General features: G+C 44.4%; 1 protein-coding gene across 9 annotated transcripts in view; it reads right to left on the reverse strand.

Moving 5' to 3' along the window:
• LOC138761596 (uncharacterized) overlaps nt 1-19,125 on the reverse strand; it is a 756,070-nt gene that overhangs the window by 158,951 nt on the left and 577,994 nt on the right. For 8 of the 9 annotated variants that reach the window (XM_069933972.1, XM_069933971.1, XM_069933973.1 and 5 more), the window contains one exon: nt 11,666-11,746. The exons of the other annotated variant lie outside the window; for it this stretch is intronic. In XM_069933972.1, coding sequence (XP_069790073.1) covers nt 11,666-11,746 — 81 coding nt within the window. The remainder of the gene's footprint in view (nt 1-11,665; nt 11,747-19,125) is intronic. 9 annotated transcript variants of the gene reach the window in all.

Raw genomic sequence — 19,125 nt, forward strand, 5'->3', positions numbered from 1 at the left:
ATTGTAAACTTGGTCAAATGGGACATCAACAATAATATTGCACTCAACGTCACTAAAACTAAGGAGCTGATTGTTGACTTCAGGAAGGGAAAACCAGACGTATACAATCCAGTGATCATTAGAGGATCAGAGATGGAGGGAGTGAGCAAATTTAAGTTCTTTGAAGTCACTAGTTCAGAGCCAACACACCAATGATATCATGAAAAAAGCACATCAGCCCCTCTACTTCCTCATTAGTTGATGGAGATTTGGAATGAAAGTCACTAGCTCAGAGCCAACACACCAATGATATCGTGAAGAAAGCACATCAGCCCTTCTACTTCCTCATTAGTTGATGGAGATTTGGAATGACATCGGCAAATTTCTACAGATGTGTGGTGGAAAGTGTGCTGACCGACTGCATCACAGTCTGGTATGGAGACACCAATATTCCCAAGCGTAAAGCCCTCCAAAAGATATTGGACACATTCCAAGACATTACAAGCAAACCTCTCCGCACCATTGAGAACATCTACGGGGAACCCTGCTGTCAGAGAGCAGCAGCGATCATCAAAGACTCACACTACCCAGCACATGCTCTGTTCTCACTGTTGCCATCAGGAAAGAGGCATAGGTGCCACAAAACTCACGCTCAGAAATAGCTGCTATCCCTCCACCATCAGACTCCTCAACAACAAACTCAATCAGGGACTCGTTGAAGGACTCTTACTTTTGCACTTTATTGTTTGATTTTTTTTCTCCTCTCTGTATTGCACAGTCAGTTGTTTAATCTGTTTATATGTGTACATTCAAAGGAGGTTGCTGCCCGCCAAACTGTGAGGCGCCAAGATGCACGGTTTGAGGCGTTATCAGCCCACTGGCGGTGGTCAATGTGGCAGGGAGGAAAAACCCAACACCCAACCCCAACCAACTAATTTTCCCTTGCAACCGCTGCAATCGTGTCTGCCTGTCCCGCATCGGACTTGTCAGCCACAAACGAGCCTGCAGCTGACGTGGACTTTTTACCCCCTCCATAAATCTTCGTCCGCGAAGCCAAGCCAAAGAAAGAAAAGAAGATGTGTACATTGTATATATATTTTTTGCACTGCCAATAAGTGCAAATTCTGCCTGGCCCCCAGGATAAAGAATCTCAGGGATGTATGCAATGCCGTGTATGTACTCTGACAAGAATTCTGAAATCTAAATCTGAAATCAGATCAGCTATGATCTTATTGAATGGAGGAGTAGATTTGATGGACTGGATGGCTCACTCCTGCTCCTAGTTCTTATGTTCTTATAATTGTTATGTTAATCTTTTAATTATCTAAGCCAGCCATTCTCAAAAGGGTTCTATGTACTGCCTCCCTCCCACTACCCCATCCCACCCCCACCCTACCCAGGGGACCATAGCAGAAAAGCCTTATTTTTTACTTTTCACTTCACATAACATAAATATTTTTAATTTTATTTATGTAGTCGATAGAAGAGAAGAATGGGAGAAACCAAAACTTGGCTGCCTCACAGGGAAAGGTCCCATAACTTTGAGCAGAGTCTTGGGGTCAGGAAATGGGGGGGTGGGTTGAGGTCATTGCCATAAAAAGGTTGAGAATGGCAGATCTAGACACTGGATCCAATAAACTTAGGAAAATGTGCTTAAACCATCTCAACAAATTGCATCCAGTTAACTTGCATCAATGAGCAGTTGAATGGAGGAAAATGGGAAGAAAAAAATGTAATCAGCATCAAATTAGTACCATTCAACATGGACAGTGAACCTATGCCTGATTCCATCAACTCCCCTACCCCTGAAGTCAAATTGCCTAATTTCTCCATCTGCCTTTTCAACAATAATGTCATATGCACTCCCTTCCATACCAAAGCCGAACATCTTCAGCAAAAAAAAGAACAATATGCTGGTTGAACTCAGCAGGTCGAACGCATCAGTGGAAGAAAAAGAAACTGACGTTTTGGGTCAGAACCCATCGCCAAGGTCTGAAATGTTGACCCTTTCATTTCTCCCACTGGTGCTGCCTGACTCACTGAGTTCCTCCATGTAGCACGTCGAATGACTCAAAGACTTGTTGTCTAAACAAAGGCTTTTATTGGCTAAAGACTAGAGCGTATTACATCGGGGTTGACCAGTCCAGAGTGACCCTGGGGCTGGTTAGGAGCAGCCCTTTATGACCTGCCAGTAGGCGTGGCTCTGGATTTCAGCCAATCACTACTCCTCTATGGAAATATATACAAATATATACATTGGTGATAGTATCTTGTACTATCACACTCCAGTAGATCGGGATTTTGCTCCACACTCCAGCATCAGCAGCCTCATGTGTAGCCAGAATTTTTTTAAGAGCAGTTGGATTTTTTAAAAATAAATATTTGCATATTATCCCCATTGTGTTCAGGAGAATTGAGGATTTAAACTATCAGATTGTTAAGGTCACACCACAACTGAATGAATGCAATATTCATATGGCTATGCACTATACAATAGGTCAAGATGTAATGGGAATGGAGTATGGCACTGAGCAAAGACCTGGTTAGGAGAGTGAGGAAATTGGAGGGGTGAAGGGAGGTTAGGACACCTGTTTGTGAATTTATTTTTGGCTTATAATCTGGTACTAAAATTATGGTATCAGTAAATGTTGTTGGATTATGCCAAATATCTATCTCATTCATGTCCTTTTGGGAAGGAACTCTCCCAGTGTCTGTCCTGTGTAAGTCCTGTCCCAGAGTGAGATGGTTGACCTCCAAAATCACATCATAAGCTACTTACACCATTCCTTTCTCAAGGCACGTTAGATGAACAATAAATACTAATGATGCATGTATTCAAATAATGTATTGAAGACAGGAGAAAATTGAAGTGGGAGGTTGCTAATTGGTTGAATGGAAGGAGACAAATATTAAGCGTGAAGGGACAAGTTCCTGACTGACGGAGTTCTCCAGGGATCTTTTCTGAGTTTTCCATCATATTTATTAATGAATTGGATGTAGAAATATTGAGATGTATATTGCAGCTTGCACAAGACAATAAGTAAGTCATCCAGATGGGAACAAGATGTTAGAAAGGAACACAGAAAGATTAAATGACTGTGCAACTCTACAGCAAAAAGAGATAAATATGGGAAAGTGCAAGGTCAGCAATTTTGATCCCTAAAAGACAAACAACAGATTTTTTTTAACAGACTAACAGTTGCCAAATATCCAAATGATGCAGAGAAAATTTTAAAAGTGAACTCAGATTAGCAAAAAAATCAAAATGGCAAAATTGGTGTTCCCTTAGTCAATGTTCCGAAAAGAGGTTAACTTTTAATTATGGAGTTAAGAGATTCAAGATTTAAAATTCCATGATTCAAGATTTGAAATGCCAAGATTCAAGATTCCTTTACTGTCATGTAATAGTACAGTTCTGTACTATTCCCTTCTGTCTGCTGTAAGGTAAAATCATCATTTGTGTCGCCCGGCGCCCCTTACAGTAAAAGAGAAAGAGAACCAAAAAAAGAGTCCCTTCAGAGACACTGAGTGTCAGTGGTTTTGGTTCCAGCATTCCTGCAGCCTATGTGGCCGCACAGACTCCCGTTCAGTGCAACGGCAACCCAAGCTCCAGGTCCAAATCTTCGATACGATCAGGAAACCTTCAGCTGTCGAGGCCCTTCGGGAGACCTGCTTGTCCCAAGCACTTTCTCCAGCTTTGATACCTGGTTCCCATTAGCCAGTTTCCAGCAGCCCAAAGCCTACATGGGTCTCCTGACTGCAAGTAGCCTACAGCTGGTGAGGGACCATCAGCCGCTGAACCTCTCATTGGCCCACTGCTGTGGTCACCGTCCTGTATGTTCCCCAGCCACTGAGCTCCCCCGCTGGTCTTCCACTGTGGACACCATCCTGTAGGGTCCCTAGCCACTGAGCCCCCCCTCCCCCCGCTGGTCTGCCACTGTGAACACCATCCTGTAGGGTCCCCAGCCACTGAGGCCCACTCCCCCCCCCGCCGCCCCGCTGGTCTGCCACTGTGGACACCATCCTGTAGAGTTGTCCCTCTGCCTCTCCTTTTTAATGGGGATGTTTTTCCTTTTTCTTTTGCTCTGTGCCGATCTACTGCTCTCTGCAACCCCTCAGGCACCACCACCTTGGCACAGACTTCCAATGTTGCAGGATTTTAGTTTAAAAACACTGTCAGCTCCTCTAACAGGCTGTTTAATGTCTGTAAGGAGCCACCGGCATTAGGACAGAGTGGCTGAATCTTTTGAAGTAGCGATGTGCTCAGCTCCCTGGTCTCCCAGGACTGCATCGGTGGCAGTGCTGCCATTATTTTAAACAAGAAAATCTGCAGGTGCTGAGATCGAGTGTGGTACACGAAGAGCTTGAGAAACTTAGCAGGTTACGCAGCATTACTTCTTTTCTCACACTCATCATCGTGGGAGCTTGCTGCACAATAATTGGCCGCTATATTCCTTGGGTTACAAAACTGAATGTAAATCAAACATACTACATACTCCAAAAGGTTCAGGGATACCCTGAGGTTGTTTCAGTTCTGGAGCCTTGGTTAGTCCTCACAGTGCATTGAGCTTGGGCCATGATCATGCTAATTCACCACTATGATATTAGACTTTAACTGATGAAATTGTGAGGATGGGCTGCATCAATGTGCCATATATTTTGTTGACTTCAGATGAATATAAAAAGACTATTTCCTCTGGCCAGGGAGCTCAGAAAAATTGAGATAAATCACAACTCAGTAGCCCAAGAACAAAATCAAGAGGCATCTGTTTTTACAAAGGCTGGTGGAAAGCCTGCAAAAGGCAGTATAGTCACAGCCTGGGACATCACAGGCAAAACTCTCTCCAATATCAAGAAAATATACAGGGAATACTGCTGTCAGAGAGCAGCAGCAATCATCAAGGATCCACATCACCATCAGGAAAGAGGTACACATACCACAAAACTCATACCATCAGGTTCAGAAACAGTTGCTACCCCTCCAACAAACTCAATCAGGGACTCATTTAAGAACTCTTGCTTTGTGCATTATTTATTATTGAATATTTGTTTTCTTTCTGTATTGCACAGTTTATTTACATTTCTCATTTTTTATATACTTTTTTTTGAGTACTGTTTTGTACTACAGGTGTATCAATAAGTAGAAATTCTGTCCAGAGGAAAAAGAATCTCAGGGTTCTATGTGATGTCATAAATTTAAATTTAATTAAAAAAAAATTTAGACATACAGTACAGTAACAGGCCATTTCGGCCCATGAGTTCATGCCATCCAATTTACACTCAATTAATCCCGGTACGTTTCAATCAATGGGAGGAAACCGGAGCCCCCAGGGGAAAACCCACACAGACACAGAGAGAAAGTGCAAACTCTTTACAGACAGCATGGGATTTGAACCTGGGTCCCGATCACTGGCGCTGTAAGGGTGTTGGGCTAACTGCTATGCCAAGCATGCAGTCCCAATGCACTCTTGACAATAAATCTGTACTTTAACATTGAAATTGATAACACTTTTCCTAAAAGATTAAGAGCTCAGGTTCAAATGAAATTAGCAAGTCTGAGAGGAATAGAATTATATCGAACATAGAGTGAGGGAGCAAAGGAGGTTAATGGAGCTGGAGTACAGATCCACCAAGATCTAACAGAAATTGGAGAAGTTGATATTGATTCCATCAGGTTGGAGACTGGCGAGACGGAATATGGGGCATCATTCCTCCAGGCCTCATTCAGATTCAGAATATATTATCATGAACATCCCATGAAAATTATTGTTTTGCAGCAGCATTACAAATGCAAATATTTATTACAGGTGCAAATATTTATTACAGGTGCAAATCTTTATTACAGGTGCAAATCTTTATTACAACTGCAAATATTTATTACAGGTGCAAATATTAAAGCTACAAATTACATTTAAAAAAAATAAATAAATTAGTGCAAAAAGAAGATAAAGTGAGGCCGTTCAGAAGTCTGATGGGAGAGGGAAAGAGGCTGTTTCTGTACTATAGGGTGGTCCAACCTGCCAAGACATGAGGTGATGAACAGACATGTCAGTGTGGCAATGGGGTATGGAATGTGGAACTAGGGCCATGGCAAAATAACACCACGCAATACCAATATTCCATTCAACAACTGTGAAATTCACACACTACGTGAAGAAATGCTATATTATTGTGAGAAGATAAATGATTCAGGGCAACCAAGATTTCACTCAATCAGCAAGTAGATTTCCATTGTTGAATTTCAATCATCACACAGTAAGTGCCAACAATATTTCTATCCAATGCAAGAAACCAGGTGTCTCACTCTCAGAAGTGTTCCATTCTTTCAATTTTTTGGATGAGAGGGCACCAATAAAAGAATTATCAAATTAGCATCACCTTTAATCCACAACACTTTTGGTTATTGGTGCCATTTGTCAAAGAACATTGCCTCATTGAAAGGTACTGTCATCAGGAAAGATCATTTGGTCAATTATCTAAGCTATGCAGGTCAGGAGATACTTTCTGCTTTATAGAAAAATGATATTACTGGTTTGCCTTTAAGTGACAATTAAAATGATTGACCTGCAGTGTCTCAGGAACATTTTGGCTTCATTACTAGTACATAGGCAATCAGTACATACATAGGAACATAGGAAGTAGGAACAGGAGTAGGCCAAAAATGGCCCATTGAGCCTGCTCCACCATTCAATACGATCATGGCTGATCTAATTTATGACCTAACTCCACCTACCTGCCTTCTCCCCATATTCCCTAATTCCTCTATCATGTAAAAATTTATCTAACCGAATTTTAAATATGTTTAATGAGGCAGCCTCAACCACTTACCTGGTTAGAGAATTCCAAACATTCACTACTCTCTGGGAAAAACTATTTCTCCTCATCTCTGTCCTAAATCTACTCCCCCGAATCTTGAGACTGTGTCCTCTCATTTTAGTTTCCCCGGCCAGCTCAAAAAACCTTCCTACATCTATCCTATCCATACCCTTCATAATCCTATATGTTTCTATAAGATCTCCTCTCATTCTTCTGAACTCGAGCGAATACAATCCTAGATGATTTAATCTTTCACCATAAGTCAACCCCTTCATCCCAGGGATCAACCTAGTAAACCTCCTCTGGACCGTCACCAAAGCCAGTATATCCTTCCTCAAATATGGAGACCAGAACTGGACACAATACTCCAGGTGCAGTCTCACCAGTACCTTATACATTTGCAACATTACCTCCCTACTCCTGAATTCAATTCCTCTAGCAATGAAGGCCAACATTCCATTTGCCTTCTTAATAACCTGCTGCACCTGCAACCTAACACTTCAGTTCTGAAAGCATAGCATCAACCATAAAGAATAAACAAACACACACTTCTACTTCTCCATTACCTCCATTTTTAAAATTCACTTTGTGGGAGAATCAGGGCATCACTGAGAGTGAGCAATAGGATTTATTGCAAAGCATAACCATGCTTGAGAAGGTGGTGTTGAGAAGGTCAAACTCTGTCGTGTGGACAGTGTTGTTGGGAAGGAGTTCCAAGTCAAGTCAAGACGTTGCACTACGTAGAAGAAATCCTGTATGCGATGGTTTTGCTTTCCTTGCCTGTCATGATAGGGTTGAGAAATGTCTGCCGCTGTCTGGGCATGTATATTTTGTGAGTGATACATAATATGGCTATGATACACTCAAGGTGAAGAAAGAGAATATATAGGTTGGTGGATGAGTTGGCAAGCTGCTTTCACCTGGATGGTGTTGGGCTTGAGAGTTGATGGAACTGCAGTCATTCAGACAAGTGGAGAACAGTGTGTTCTCCTTTTGTCATGAACTATGCAGGGTCCGAGCTATTCTTGGGTTACAGTTATCTGCTAGTTCAGTTGTGTTCCTGGTACACTGATGGCAGGCAATTTTCCGTTATGGTATTCCCAATGAATATTGTGGCGGCATGGTCAGCACAGTGGTTAGCGCCACACTATTACCCAGGCTCCAATCCTGTGCTGTATCTCCATCATCTCATGGATTTTCACCCTGGTGCTCCAGTTTCCTCCAATCATCCAAAACATGCAGGTTAATATGATAGGTTAATTGGGTGGCACGGGTTTCATAGGCCAGAAGGGTCTTCTACCATACTATGTCATAAAAATAAAAATAATAAATTAAAATCAAGGTGAGATAGTTAGTCTCTGCTGTTCTGGTTATTTCTGAATACAGTCATGCATAGACTATTTCATTTGCTGTGGATTTGTGAATGGAACTTAACATTATAAAATTATCTGCAAACAACCCCATCTCTGACTCTGCCAAAAAGGAAGATCATTGATGAAGCAGCTGAAAAAATGTGCGTGACATTGCCCTGTCGAACTCCTTCAGGTTGGAAAGGGGATGGAATGATTTATCTGACAATAACAATCACCTTCCTTTGTGTGAGGTATGAACCCAACTACTGACAACACTTCCTTTTGTCAATCTGTTAATTATCGAGAGTAAAGTGAATGAGCAGTAATTAATGGGATTGGATTTTTCCTGTTCTTTGTGATCAGTATATATAGTAAAATCTCCGTAATGCGGAATTCAAGCAACCGGCAGCCTCAAGCTTTTAAATGTCTGACAATGAAACTTTAAGACCATTAAAATTGAAAGAAATAATTATAAAATAAAAAGTAGCTTTTTTAAAAAATAAAAGTTAATTAAAAGATATAAAACTAAGCTAATCTACAGATCTTGCACCCCCTCTGTCTGGGGAAGAATGTGAGTGGCAATTTTCCAAGATTGTGCTCTGTTGTTGGATTCCATGGGGAGTCCAGCGCAGTTTGAACGGGTTTTCTGCCCATCCTCCCCCACCCAAAGTCCTCCAACTCCATTCTACCACTTATTTCAAAAGTTTCCCTTAAAAGCATCCTGTGCAGCCAACAAGATTCTTCTCAATCTTTTATTCAGTCTCTTAATGCCTCCTACCTCAGCTCAGTACTTACATTTCCCGTCTGGCTCTGTGACATCATTGATATATTTCATCTACATGCAGATGTGTGGTATTGGAAAGTATTTACAAGACATAATTATATGGATGCAAAAAGAATTCAGCAGAATTAGTAATGCAAATACTGTTATATATCGTTCGGATAATGGCAGTTCATGAACATCTTTTTCAGATCTCTTCCAAAATCTTTTCATAGACTATGATAATTTTTACAAGCAATTTTTGTCTATGGATTTCTGTCTCAGCACCAGGGCACAGAAAACAGATGTTTGCCATAAGATAATAGGGACTGAGGACAGGGCAAATATAGCCTGCAGTTCACTTCTCTGATCAAGGGTATTCTGAACAATGAGGTGTCAATCAAATCCAAAAATAGAATGAAGCACCTTGAACAACTTGATGAACAAATGTTTACATCTTGTTCGGGTTTAAAATACACTTCAATAAATAGATCTGCCTTATTTCAACTTGTTAATCTGCAAATAAACACACTGATTTTTGCCTGAATTCTGAGCACTCTTCTCCACTACAACTATTGGAGCCTGTAAGACATGACTAGCTTTCACCTTAATACGTATTCATCTTGAATCACCAGCTGATTCTACGCACATTGAAATATAGCACAAAATAGAATTGTAGCACCATAGAACACTACAGCACAGAAAAAGGTCCTTCAACCCATCTAGTCTGTGCCAAACTATTATTCTGTCTAGTCCTATTGACCCAAACCATAGCCCTCCATACCCCTCTCATTAATATCCCTATGCAAATATTTCTTAAATATCAAATTTGAGCCTACATTTACTTCAGCTGGCAGTTCGTCCCACACTCTCATCACCCTCTGCGTGAAGAAGTTCCCTTTAAACATTTCACCTTTCACCCTTAACCCTGGTCCTCTAATTCTTGTCTCACCCAACCTCAGTCTATTTTCATTTATTCTATCTACAACCCTCATACTGAAATACCAAATTAAATAAAAAGGAGCCTTGATTCTTTCATACTTCAGTTAAAATTATAGTGGTTCTCACACACAAGGCAGATTTGATATCAATAAAAGTTTTGCACTCAAAAATCATTTTAACTGTGATTTTTAAGGTTTTTCACAACTTGAGAAAAATATTAATTGCATTTCTTCCTGAATTAACATACTGAACAATAGGCTTAGGAATTCAGGTGAATATTAAAAATATTGCCCATGATATTGGACTATGCAATATGGCATTCGAGTGCATCAAGGATCCCAATTTGCTTCCTCTTTGGATAAAAAATTGTAAGCGTGTATTTTTTGCAAGACTCTTGGATGACATGACAGTGTGTTTCAGCAAACAAGAGAAGCAGTAGGATATTTCCAGGTTCTCTAGTTTCCTTCCACATTGTAAAGATGTGTTGACTAGTTGGTTAATGTTCCCTGGTCTGTAAATACATGGCAAGAGATGATGGTGATGGAGAGAGAATAACAAGAGTTGGCAAACAGTAATGGCAGTTCCCCTGCCACAGAGGCCAGGGGAAAGTAAGATTCCTTAAGTGAGACCCTGATTAAATTTGTTGTTGAGGGGTCTGATGGTGGAGGGGGAGCAGCTGCTCCTGTGAACAGCTGTGAGTACGAGGAAATTAGTGATCTTGCTGGATGAGGAGAGAGAAATTAACTGTCCAGGAGCAATGTAGCAGACATTGCAGAATTCAGTGTTTTATCTTAGGGTTGTAGGCTGTTCAAGTGGAATTGGAGGTTCTACTCTTCAAATGGAGGAGGCTGACGCGATAGACAGGTCAATGTGTAAATGGGAATGAGAATTAATATGGCTTGTTGCAACTGAGAGCTCCAGCTGATGTGTGAGAAGTATGAAAGCTGAATAATTCAGTATATTCCAAGGTGAAATTACTAGATTTATGAACAACATGAAAATAGAAGATATGGAGGTGGGGCAGGGAAGGTAGAAGATCAGCATCAATACTAATGGTGGAGCTGGCTTTGAGGGGATTAGACCATCCTACTGCTTGTGTTATATACCGAATTATAAACGCAGTGTAGGTCAATTGTAATATTAAGCTTGCTGGCTCTTTAGAAGTGATATCTGGTTAGTTCTATTCCTTGATTCTATCCATGTAGCAATGTATATATTTCTTTTTCAATTAGGTAGTTAAATCCATTTTTTCAAAATGCTGTTGAATCTGTTTCCATCACCCTTACAGGCAAAGCAATCCTGAGCAAAATAGCTCTCGCGCAAGAAAAGGTTCATCTTCCTGCCCACAATTTTTTTAGCTCTTCTGTCTATTAACTTTGCTGCCATTGTTAAGGGCATCCACATTCTCTGAGGCAGTTTAAAATAAGCCATAACTTAATTATTAATCAGTATGATGGACTTTGGAGCCAATGACAGACAATACCTGCAGCAGAGTGGAGTGACTGATTATTTTACAGAGAATAACCTGTCGAGGTTTAAAAGATACTTGAAGGTGCAGTTTAAAACATAACCTGCAGGCCTAGAAGGTGGGATTAGGATAGATAGCACTTTCCAGTTGACACATACATACTCAGCAGAATGACTCCTCTTGTTTTCTGTGATTTCTGTTGTCCTATGGGAGGCCAAAAATGTTCTTTAACCAATCTTTAATGCAGATTGCTTGTGCAGTAGGATTGGAAGTATATTTATTTCTCTATACAAATTAAAGTATCATAAGGATTTATGCACCATTAAGTTATGTATTTTTGTGACATACCTGAGTCATTTCAGAACTTCCATTGAGCTTCTGACAGTTAGCCAGAGGTAGAAAGTGGTGTCTTCCTTTCCCTAGTTTCTGCTGTGGTGAAAGTAAGATCTAATTAAAATGCATTCAGCGTACAGCAGAGGAAAGCAGACAATAGTCTGTTTAGTTTCCATGGCTGTTAGTACCTTGGTGTCCTTTCATATGTGTAAATAGAGCAATCTCTGTAACTCTAATAGATCTTGCAGCAGTTCAAATTCCAAATGAAATCACAAGGCTTTCAATGTTTCTCAGTGCATTGTAGTTGAATACAATGGTGAAGTCATGGCAACGGTGATTAGTAATGAACATGGTAGACCTCTCTACTTTAACAAGTGAAAAAAACTGCAGGTGATAAAAATCCAAAACCAACATGAATGTACTGGAAATATTCAACAAGTTGGGCAGCATCCGTGAGAAGGGAAACAGTATATATTTTGTTTTGGAGACTCTTCGTCAGAACTGAAAAGGAAACATCGCTACAGGGAGGTTGGGGGAGGAGGTGTGGTGCGCTGTTAGCCAGAATCATACACACACAAAGGTAAAGACTGTACAACAGGTTTTAATCCACAAAGACTTCCACAGAGCCAGGCTGGCTGTGGCTGCAGCAACTCTGATTGAGGCCTCGGGAAGCCGGCGCAGGCTTATATCGCGGAGGGTGATTGACTCCCGACCAGGTAGGGCTTGATTCATTCAGGCCGACTGATTGACAGCCGGCCAGGAGTTGTTCTGTCCCCTTACAGGCCTGCATGTACAGAGGTTGCCCTCTCCAGTAGGCCAGTGGTGTACCATCACATTAAGTAACAAGGAATTGCACCCACTATGTACATACAATATTTACAGATTGAGACGATTCGGCGCCCGCCAGGGTCTCTGTGACCATCGTAGGACTGGCTCCTGGGCACTGGTTGGAGGGGAAGTGGGGGGGGAGCTGGAGGCAGGGGTCTGTGTGGCTGGTGTGGTGATGCACGGAGGGGTGGCTGGGGGGGGCCGGGGTCGACGTATGAGGGTCGTATTGGATGGGTGGGGGGTCGTTTTCGTCTCTCAAGACTGAAGCGGGCCCTTGGTGGTCAAGGAGGCCCTGCGTACCCCATTGCTGCCTGGGAACGGGGATGTATGCCCGGTCAGCATTGTACTGGGTTGGAGGGTGGCGTGGTGTGGTGGGTGCTCCTGCTGGTGCCAGGTCCCTGGTTGAGACGGTGTCCTCCCTGCCACCGCCGAACCTAAAGCAGGCGTAGTTATGGTGTGCATGAAGGAGGAAAACCTGCTCCACCAGGGCTTCGGCCTTGTGTGTCCGTACATGCTTACGCAAAAGCACCGGTCCCGGGGACGCCATTGTCCCTGTGATGACTTCTGCCTTCCTCGACTTCAACCGTGCAACATCAGACCCCGCCAGCGACTGTCGCAGCATGTGCCCCGAGTTCCTGCACCAGTTCCCGCCCTCGCCAGCACCGCTCGCCAAGAACTACAGCAACGTCTCTTCCAGCTCTCGGTGTGAAGTCACTTCCAGCTGACGTAACGATGTCATTGCCGCCGGCCGTAGTGATGTCTCTTCCCCAGGCGCAATGGACACGGCTGGGGAAGGAGGCTAGCCACGCAGCGGGCCCCCACATGCCGGCACCTTCTTGGGCCAGGCAGCGGCCGACACGGAGGGCCTCCGATGATATTGAGAATGACGTGGTCAACACGGGCAATCATCAGGCCGTCCTACCGACGCTCCCCACGCCTCCAGGTGCCATCGGCTGCCACACCCAGCGACCGACATCAACGTTGTCAACATGGGCAATGACCAGGCCACCCTACCAACGCAACCCATGCATCCAGATGCCATTGGCTACCGCATGCTGCGCCCCATGACCGATGTGTCATGCTGGGAGTGACATTCCAGTCGCCGACCTCCTGGGGAATGAGAATAGACATTCGTGTGGCGTTTTGTTGGTAGCCATGCACAGCAGTGACCAAATGGCATGGAACGCCTTGGGCAGGGCATCCTGCCAGTACTCAATGGCCCATCCCTTCGACCAGAGTGCGAGGAGGACTGCCTTCCAGATCACCCCGTTTTTGCGTTTTGCCCATTGCCTCTCGTTATAGTTCGTTGTATGACTTGTCGCAATGCCCCTCGCCATCAGGTACTGGCACAGCTCGTCACTCATGAAACTAGACCCCCGGTCACTGTGGATGAAGGCGGGGTAGCCAAACATGGTGAAAATCTGTCCCAGGGCCCTGATGATGGTGGCCGTGGAGGTGGCAGGCAAGGGATAGCAAAAGGGAAGCGTGAGTACTCGTCCACTACCTTGAGGAAGTAGACGTTTCAGTTCGTGGAGGGCATGGGCCCTTTGAAGTCCATGCCAAGATGCTCAAAAGGCCAAGTAGCCTTTACAACATGGGCCTAGGGTGGGCAGAAGAAGCAGGGTTTACACTCCGCGCAGACCCGACAGGCCTCGGTCATGTCCCTAATGGTTTTGGGACTTAATGAAATGATACAACTGGGTGATGCCCAGATGGCAGAGGGACTCATGCAATGCCTGCAACCTGTCGTCATGCATAGACGCGCAGGTGTGAGAGAGGGCATTGGGGGAATCGTTAAACTTCTCAGGGCGGTACTGGATGTCGTAGCCATAGGTGGCCAGCTGTCTCTCCAGCGCAAGATCTTGTCGTTCTTTTTTTTTTTTTTTTTTTTTAATTTTTTTTATTTTTCACACCATAAATCACATTAGCCATGATATACACAATTTCTTTTTCACACATATACAGTGACTTTTTCTCCCCCCCCCCTTTCCTCCCAAACCACCCCCCCACCCCCCCTCTCATCCATTTTAGGTATACAATCTAGGTTGCATTAATCCAGTCAGACAATGTTGTCATTCAACAAAATTACACCAGAAATTCTACTGAGTCCATTCTTTTCTTTCCTTCTCCTTCCATCAACTTAGGTAATGTTTGTCCCCGGTAGGTTTTCGCTATTGTATTTAATGTAAGGCTCCTATACTTGTTCGAATATTTCAATATTATTTCTTAACCAATATGTTATTTTTTCTAATGGAATACATTTATTCATTTAAATTTGGTAGTTTATTCCTTTTAATTTGGTTATGTATTCCATTAATATTTAAAGACATATAGTTCAGCGTAGCCCTTTTATATTTTGTTTATCTTCTCTTTCCGTTTTTCCATCATTACCTTTCCTCCTTTTCCATTTCTGTTTTCTTATTTTCAACTCTTTATAAGACAACATTCCTACAACATCCAACATTTTCCTTATTCTCCTATTTCTATCTTATTTATTCCCAATCTCCCATTCACCTCCTGAGTTGTCCTTTATCCCTTGTCGGACAACCACATCTCCCCTCTCCATTTGGATTTGCGAATCCACTCGCAAGCGTCAACTGATTTTGCAGTGACCGCTATTTCCCCCCACCCCGCCTCCCCCAGAAAAGATTTCACTTTTCATATGTCACAAAGGTCACTCTTTTAATTCCCTCCTTATTCTCTCTATTCCATTACCTTCCCTTATTAATTCTTGTCTATACTATCTATATTTTCCTCTAAGTACAGATACATTCACGTATGCTCCTTGTCTCTATTCACTCTTATACCTCTTTACCCGCATACATATCAATCGTGATCATTTTTACTCTCATTACCCGTCTTCATCCCTCAGTCTATTTTTGTCTTTACCCACATACATATCAATTGTGATCATCTTAACTCTCATTACCCGTCTTCCTCCCTCAGTCTATTTTTGTAATTGTTCTGCAAATTTTCGTGCTTCTTCTGGATCGGAGAATAGTCTGTTTTGTTGTCCTGGAATAAATATTTTCAATACCGCTGGATGCTTTAGTATAAATTTATACCCTTTCTTCCATAAAATCGCCTTTGCTGTATTGAACTCTTTTCTCTTCTTTAGGAGTTCAAAACTTATATCTGGATAAATGAAGATTTTTTGCCCTTTATACTCCAGTGGTTTGTTGCCCTCTCTTACTTTTTCCATTGTCTTCTCCAGTACCTTTTCTCTTGTAGTATATCTTAGGAATTTTACTACAATAGATCTTGGTTTTTGTTGTGGTTGTGGTTTAGAGGCCAATACTCTATGTGCCCTTTCTATTTCCAATTCTTGCTGTAGTTCTGGACATCCTAGGGTCTTAGGGATCCACTCTTTTATAAACTCCCTCATATTCTTGCCTTCTTCATCTTCCTTAAGGCCCACTATCTTTATGTTATTTCTTCTGTTATGGTTTTCCATTGTATCTATTTTTTGAGCTAGTAGTTCTTGTGTCTCTTTAGTTTTTTTATTAGATTTCTCCAATTTCTTTTTTAAGTCTTCTACCTCCATTTCTGCTGCTACTGCCCGCTCTTCCATCTTGTCCATTTTCTTTCCCATTTCTGTTAAGGTCATCTCCATTTTATTTATTTTCTCTTCTGTGTTGTTTATTCTTTTTCTTAAATCCTTAAATTCCTGTGTTTGCCATTCTTTAAATGATTCCATGTATCCTCTAATAAGAGCAAGTATATCCTTTACCTTGCCTCTCTTTTCTTCTTCTATTTCACCATACTCTTCCTCTTCTTCTTCCTCTGGGTTGGCCATCTGTTGTTTCTTTGTTGCCCTTTCCTCCTCTTCTTTCTTGTTTCTGTTGTCTTCTGTGGTCTCTTCTTGCTGCAGGTGTTCTGCAGCTGTCGTTGCCGGCTGTGGAGATCGACTCCCCAGCTGGTCCCCCCTCCCGTCGGTGTGTTTTTTTTCATTCGCATCGCGCATGCGCGAAACTTCGCGCATGCGCGGTTGCGCACTTTTACTCGGCTCTGCGAGCCATTTTTGTAGTCCATTATTTACCGACCTGAGGGAGCGGGTTTCTCTCTCCGCAGCGGGCCTCTTCGGACAGGTAAGGCCTTCACCTTTTTCCTCCTTTGTCTTCTCTTCCTCTCTTCTTACCGTTGCTTTCGACTTTTCTTTTTTTGTCGCCATCTTCTTTCCACCTTTATACTCACTTTTCTGTAACTTTTATTTCTGTGCCTTTGTGTTTTCTCTTGTTTTTCCCGACTTTTCTGGAGAGGGCTGGAGTTCACCGTCCGGCCACTACTCCATCGCGTGACTCCTCCCGATCTTGTCGTTCTTGATCTTGCTCTCATGGGTAGAGTTAAACATGAACGCCATGGCCCGCTGGTCTATGAGGAGGGTGAATCTCCTGCCGGCCAGGAAGTGGCACCAGTGGTGGACTGCTTCCACAATCGCCTGGGACTCCTTTTCAATGGCAGAGTGCCCTAGCTCGGAGCTGTGGAGGGTCCTGGAGAAGAAGGCGACAGGGAGCTCCCCTTGGTTGAGGGTAGCAGTGAGGGCCACCTCGAAGGCATTGCTCTCCACCTGGAAGGGGGAGTCCTTATCCACAGCCTGTATCGTGGCATCCGCGATGTCTTGCCTGATGCGGATGAAGGCTGTCTGCGCCCCGGGTGGGAGTGGAAAAGTTGTGGCTTGGGCCAGTGGGAGGACCTTGTCCAAGAAGCGGGGAACCCACTGTGAGTAATAAGAGAACAGGCCCAGGCCCTGCAGATGGCCTTTAGCATGGGGGGGAGGGGTAACTCCATTAATGGGCGCATCCTTTCCGGATCTGGGCCGACGACTCCATGGACCACCATCTACCCCAGGATGGAGAGGCGGGTGGAGCTAAACACACACTTCTCCTTGTTGTAAGTGAGGTTCAGCTCCCTGGCTGTCTGCAGGAATTTTCCAGGTTAGCATCATGGTCCTGCTGGTCACGGCCGCAGATAGTAATGTTGCCTTCAGCTTGTGCCAGTCTACCATGCGATCCATCTCCCGCTGGAAAATGGAGAACCAGTTTGTGACCCCAAAGGGAACTCAGCGGAACTGGTACAGGTGGCCGTCTACCTCAAAGGTGGTGGTCTTTCGGGTGAATGGGAATTTGGTGATATGCTGACTTCAGGTCAATTGTGGAGAAAACCCGGTAGCGGGCTATCTCATTGACCATGTCAGCAATCCTCGGCAGGGGTTAGGCATCCAGCTGGGTGTACCGGTTAATGGTCTGGCTGTAATCCACGACCATCCTCGGCTTACTTCCCCCTTTGACCACCAGGACTTAGGCTCTCCAAGCCCAGGGCTGTTACTGGGTTCTGTGATGCCTTCCGCCAGGAGTCGCCACACCACCGCCTTGATGAATTCGTTGTCTGCGGAGCAACTGGCGGCAATCAGCTTGCAGCCCAGAGCAAGATGTGGGAAGAGTGCCGGTGGGGTGATGCGCAGAATTTAGAGGCCGCAGGTTGGGCGGGGCTGGTAAGTTGGTGTGCTGTGTAATGTGAGTGGAGGTTGGGGCCCCCCGAAGGCAAGGGTGACACTCTGCAGGTCGCACTGGAAATCCAGGCCCAGGAGTACTGGGGCGCAGAGTTTGGGCATGACCAGGAGCCTGAACCATGTGTAAGTCTCCCCTCCCACAGTTATAAGGGTACCAACAGTCTTATCCTTGGTGGCGAGGGCGATAGAGCAGGTGGTGGGGTGGACTGTTAATCTGAGGGAGTGGACCACGCTCAGCTGAATGAAGCTCTCGGTGCTGCCACTGTTGAACAGGCACTTCATTACCTGCCTGTTGACTTGCACGTCCATCATCGAGCAACCGAGGTCGTGGGGGATGTCCCTGGTGAGCATGATGGCGGCCAGGACTGTCTCGGAGCAGGAGTCGTCGCTATCCAGCTGAACGCAGCGATTTATGGCTTCCGGACACATGGGGAGCATCAGTAGGGCGGCCAATTCATTACCCGTGTCGACCACGTTGACATCGGTCATGGGGCGCGGCATGAGTTAGCCGATGGCATCCGGATGCGTGGGTAGCGTCAGTAGGGTTGCCTGGTCATTGCGCATGTTGACAACGTTGACATCAGTCGTTGGATGCGGCAGCTGATGGCACCTGGAAACATGGGGAGTGTCGGTAGGATGGCCTGATCATTGCCCGTGTTGACCACGTCATTCTCAATATCGTCGGAGGCCCTCCGTGTCGTCCGCTGCCTGGCCCAAGAAGGTGCCGGCATGTGGGGGCCCGCTGCATGGCTGGACTCCTTCCCCAGCCGTGTCCATTGCGCCTGGGAATTGACATCACTACGGCCAGCGGCAATGATGTCGTTACGTCAGCTGGAAGTGACTTCACACCGAGAGCTGGAAGAGGCGTCGCTGTAGTTCTTGGCGAGCGGTGCTGGCGAGGGCGGGGGCTGGTTCATGAACTCGGGGCATACGCTGCAACAGTCACTGGTGGGGCCTGATGTTGCACGGTCGAAGTCGGGTAAGGCATGCGCATGTGGAGTGGGGGGGGTTCCGCGGAGGAGATCATAGAGGGCCACTGAGCTGCTGGCAGGTTTTGAGAGGCACACTTTTGCAAGTGACCTCTCTTGCGGCATTGGGAACAATACTGGTTCCTAACTGGGCAGTTTTGGCACGATCA

The sequence above is a fragment of the Narcine bancroftii genome, chromosome 4 (assembly GCF_036971445.1).
Source record: "Narcine bancroftii isolate sNarBan1 chromosome 4, sNarBan1.hap1, whole genome shotgun sequence".
Taxonomy (NCBI): Eukaryota; Metazoa; Chordata; class Chondrichthyes; order Torpediniformes; family Narcinidae; genus Narcine; species Narcine bancroftii.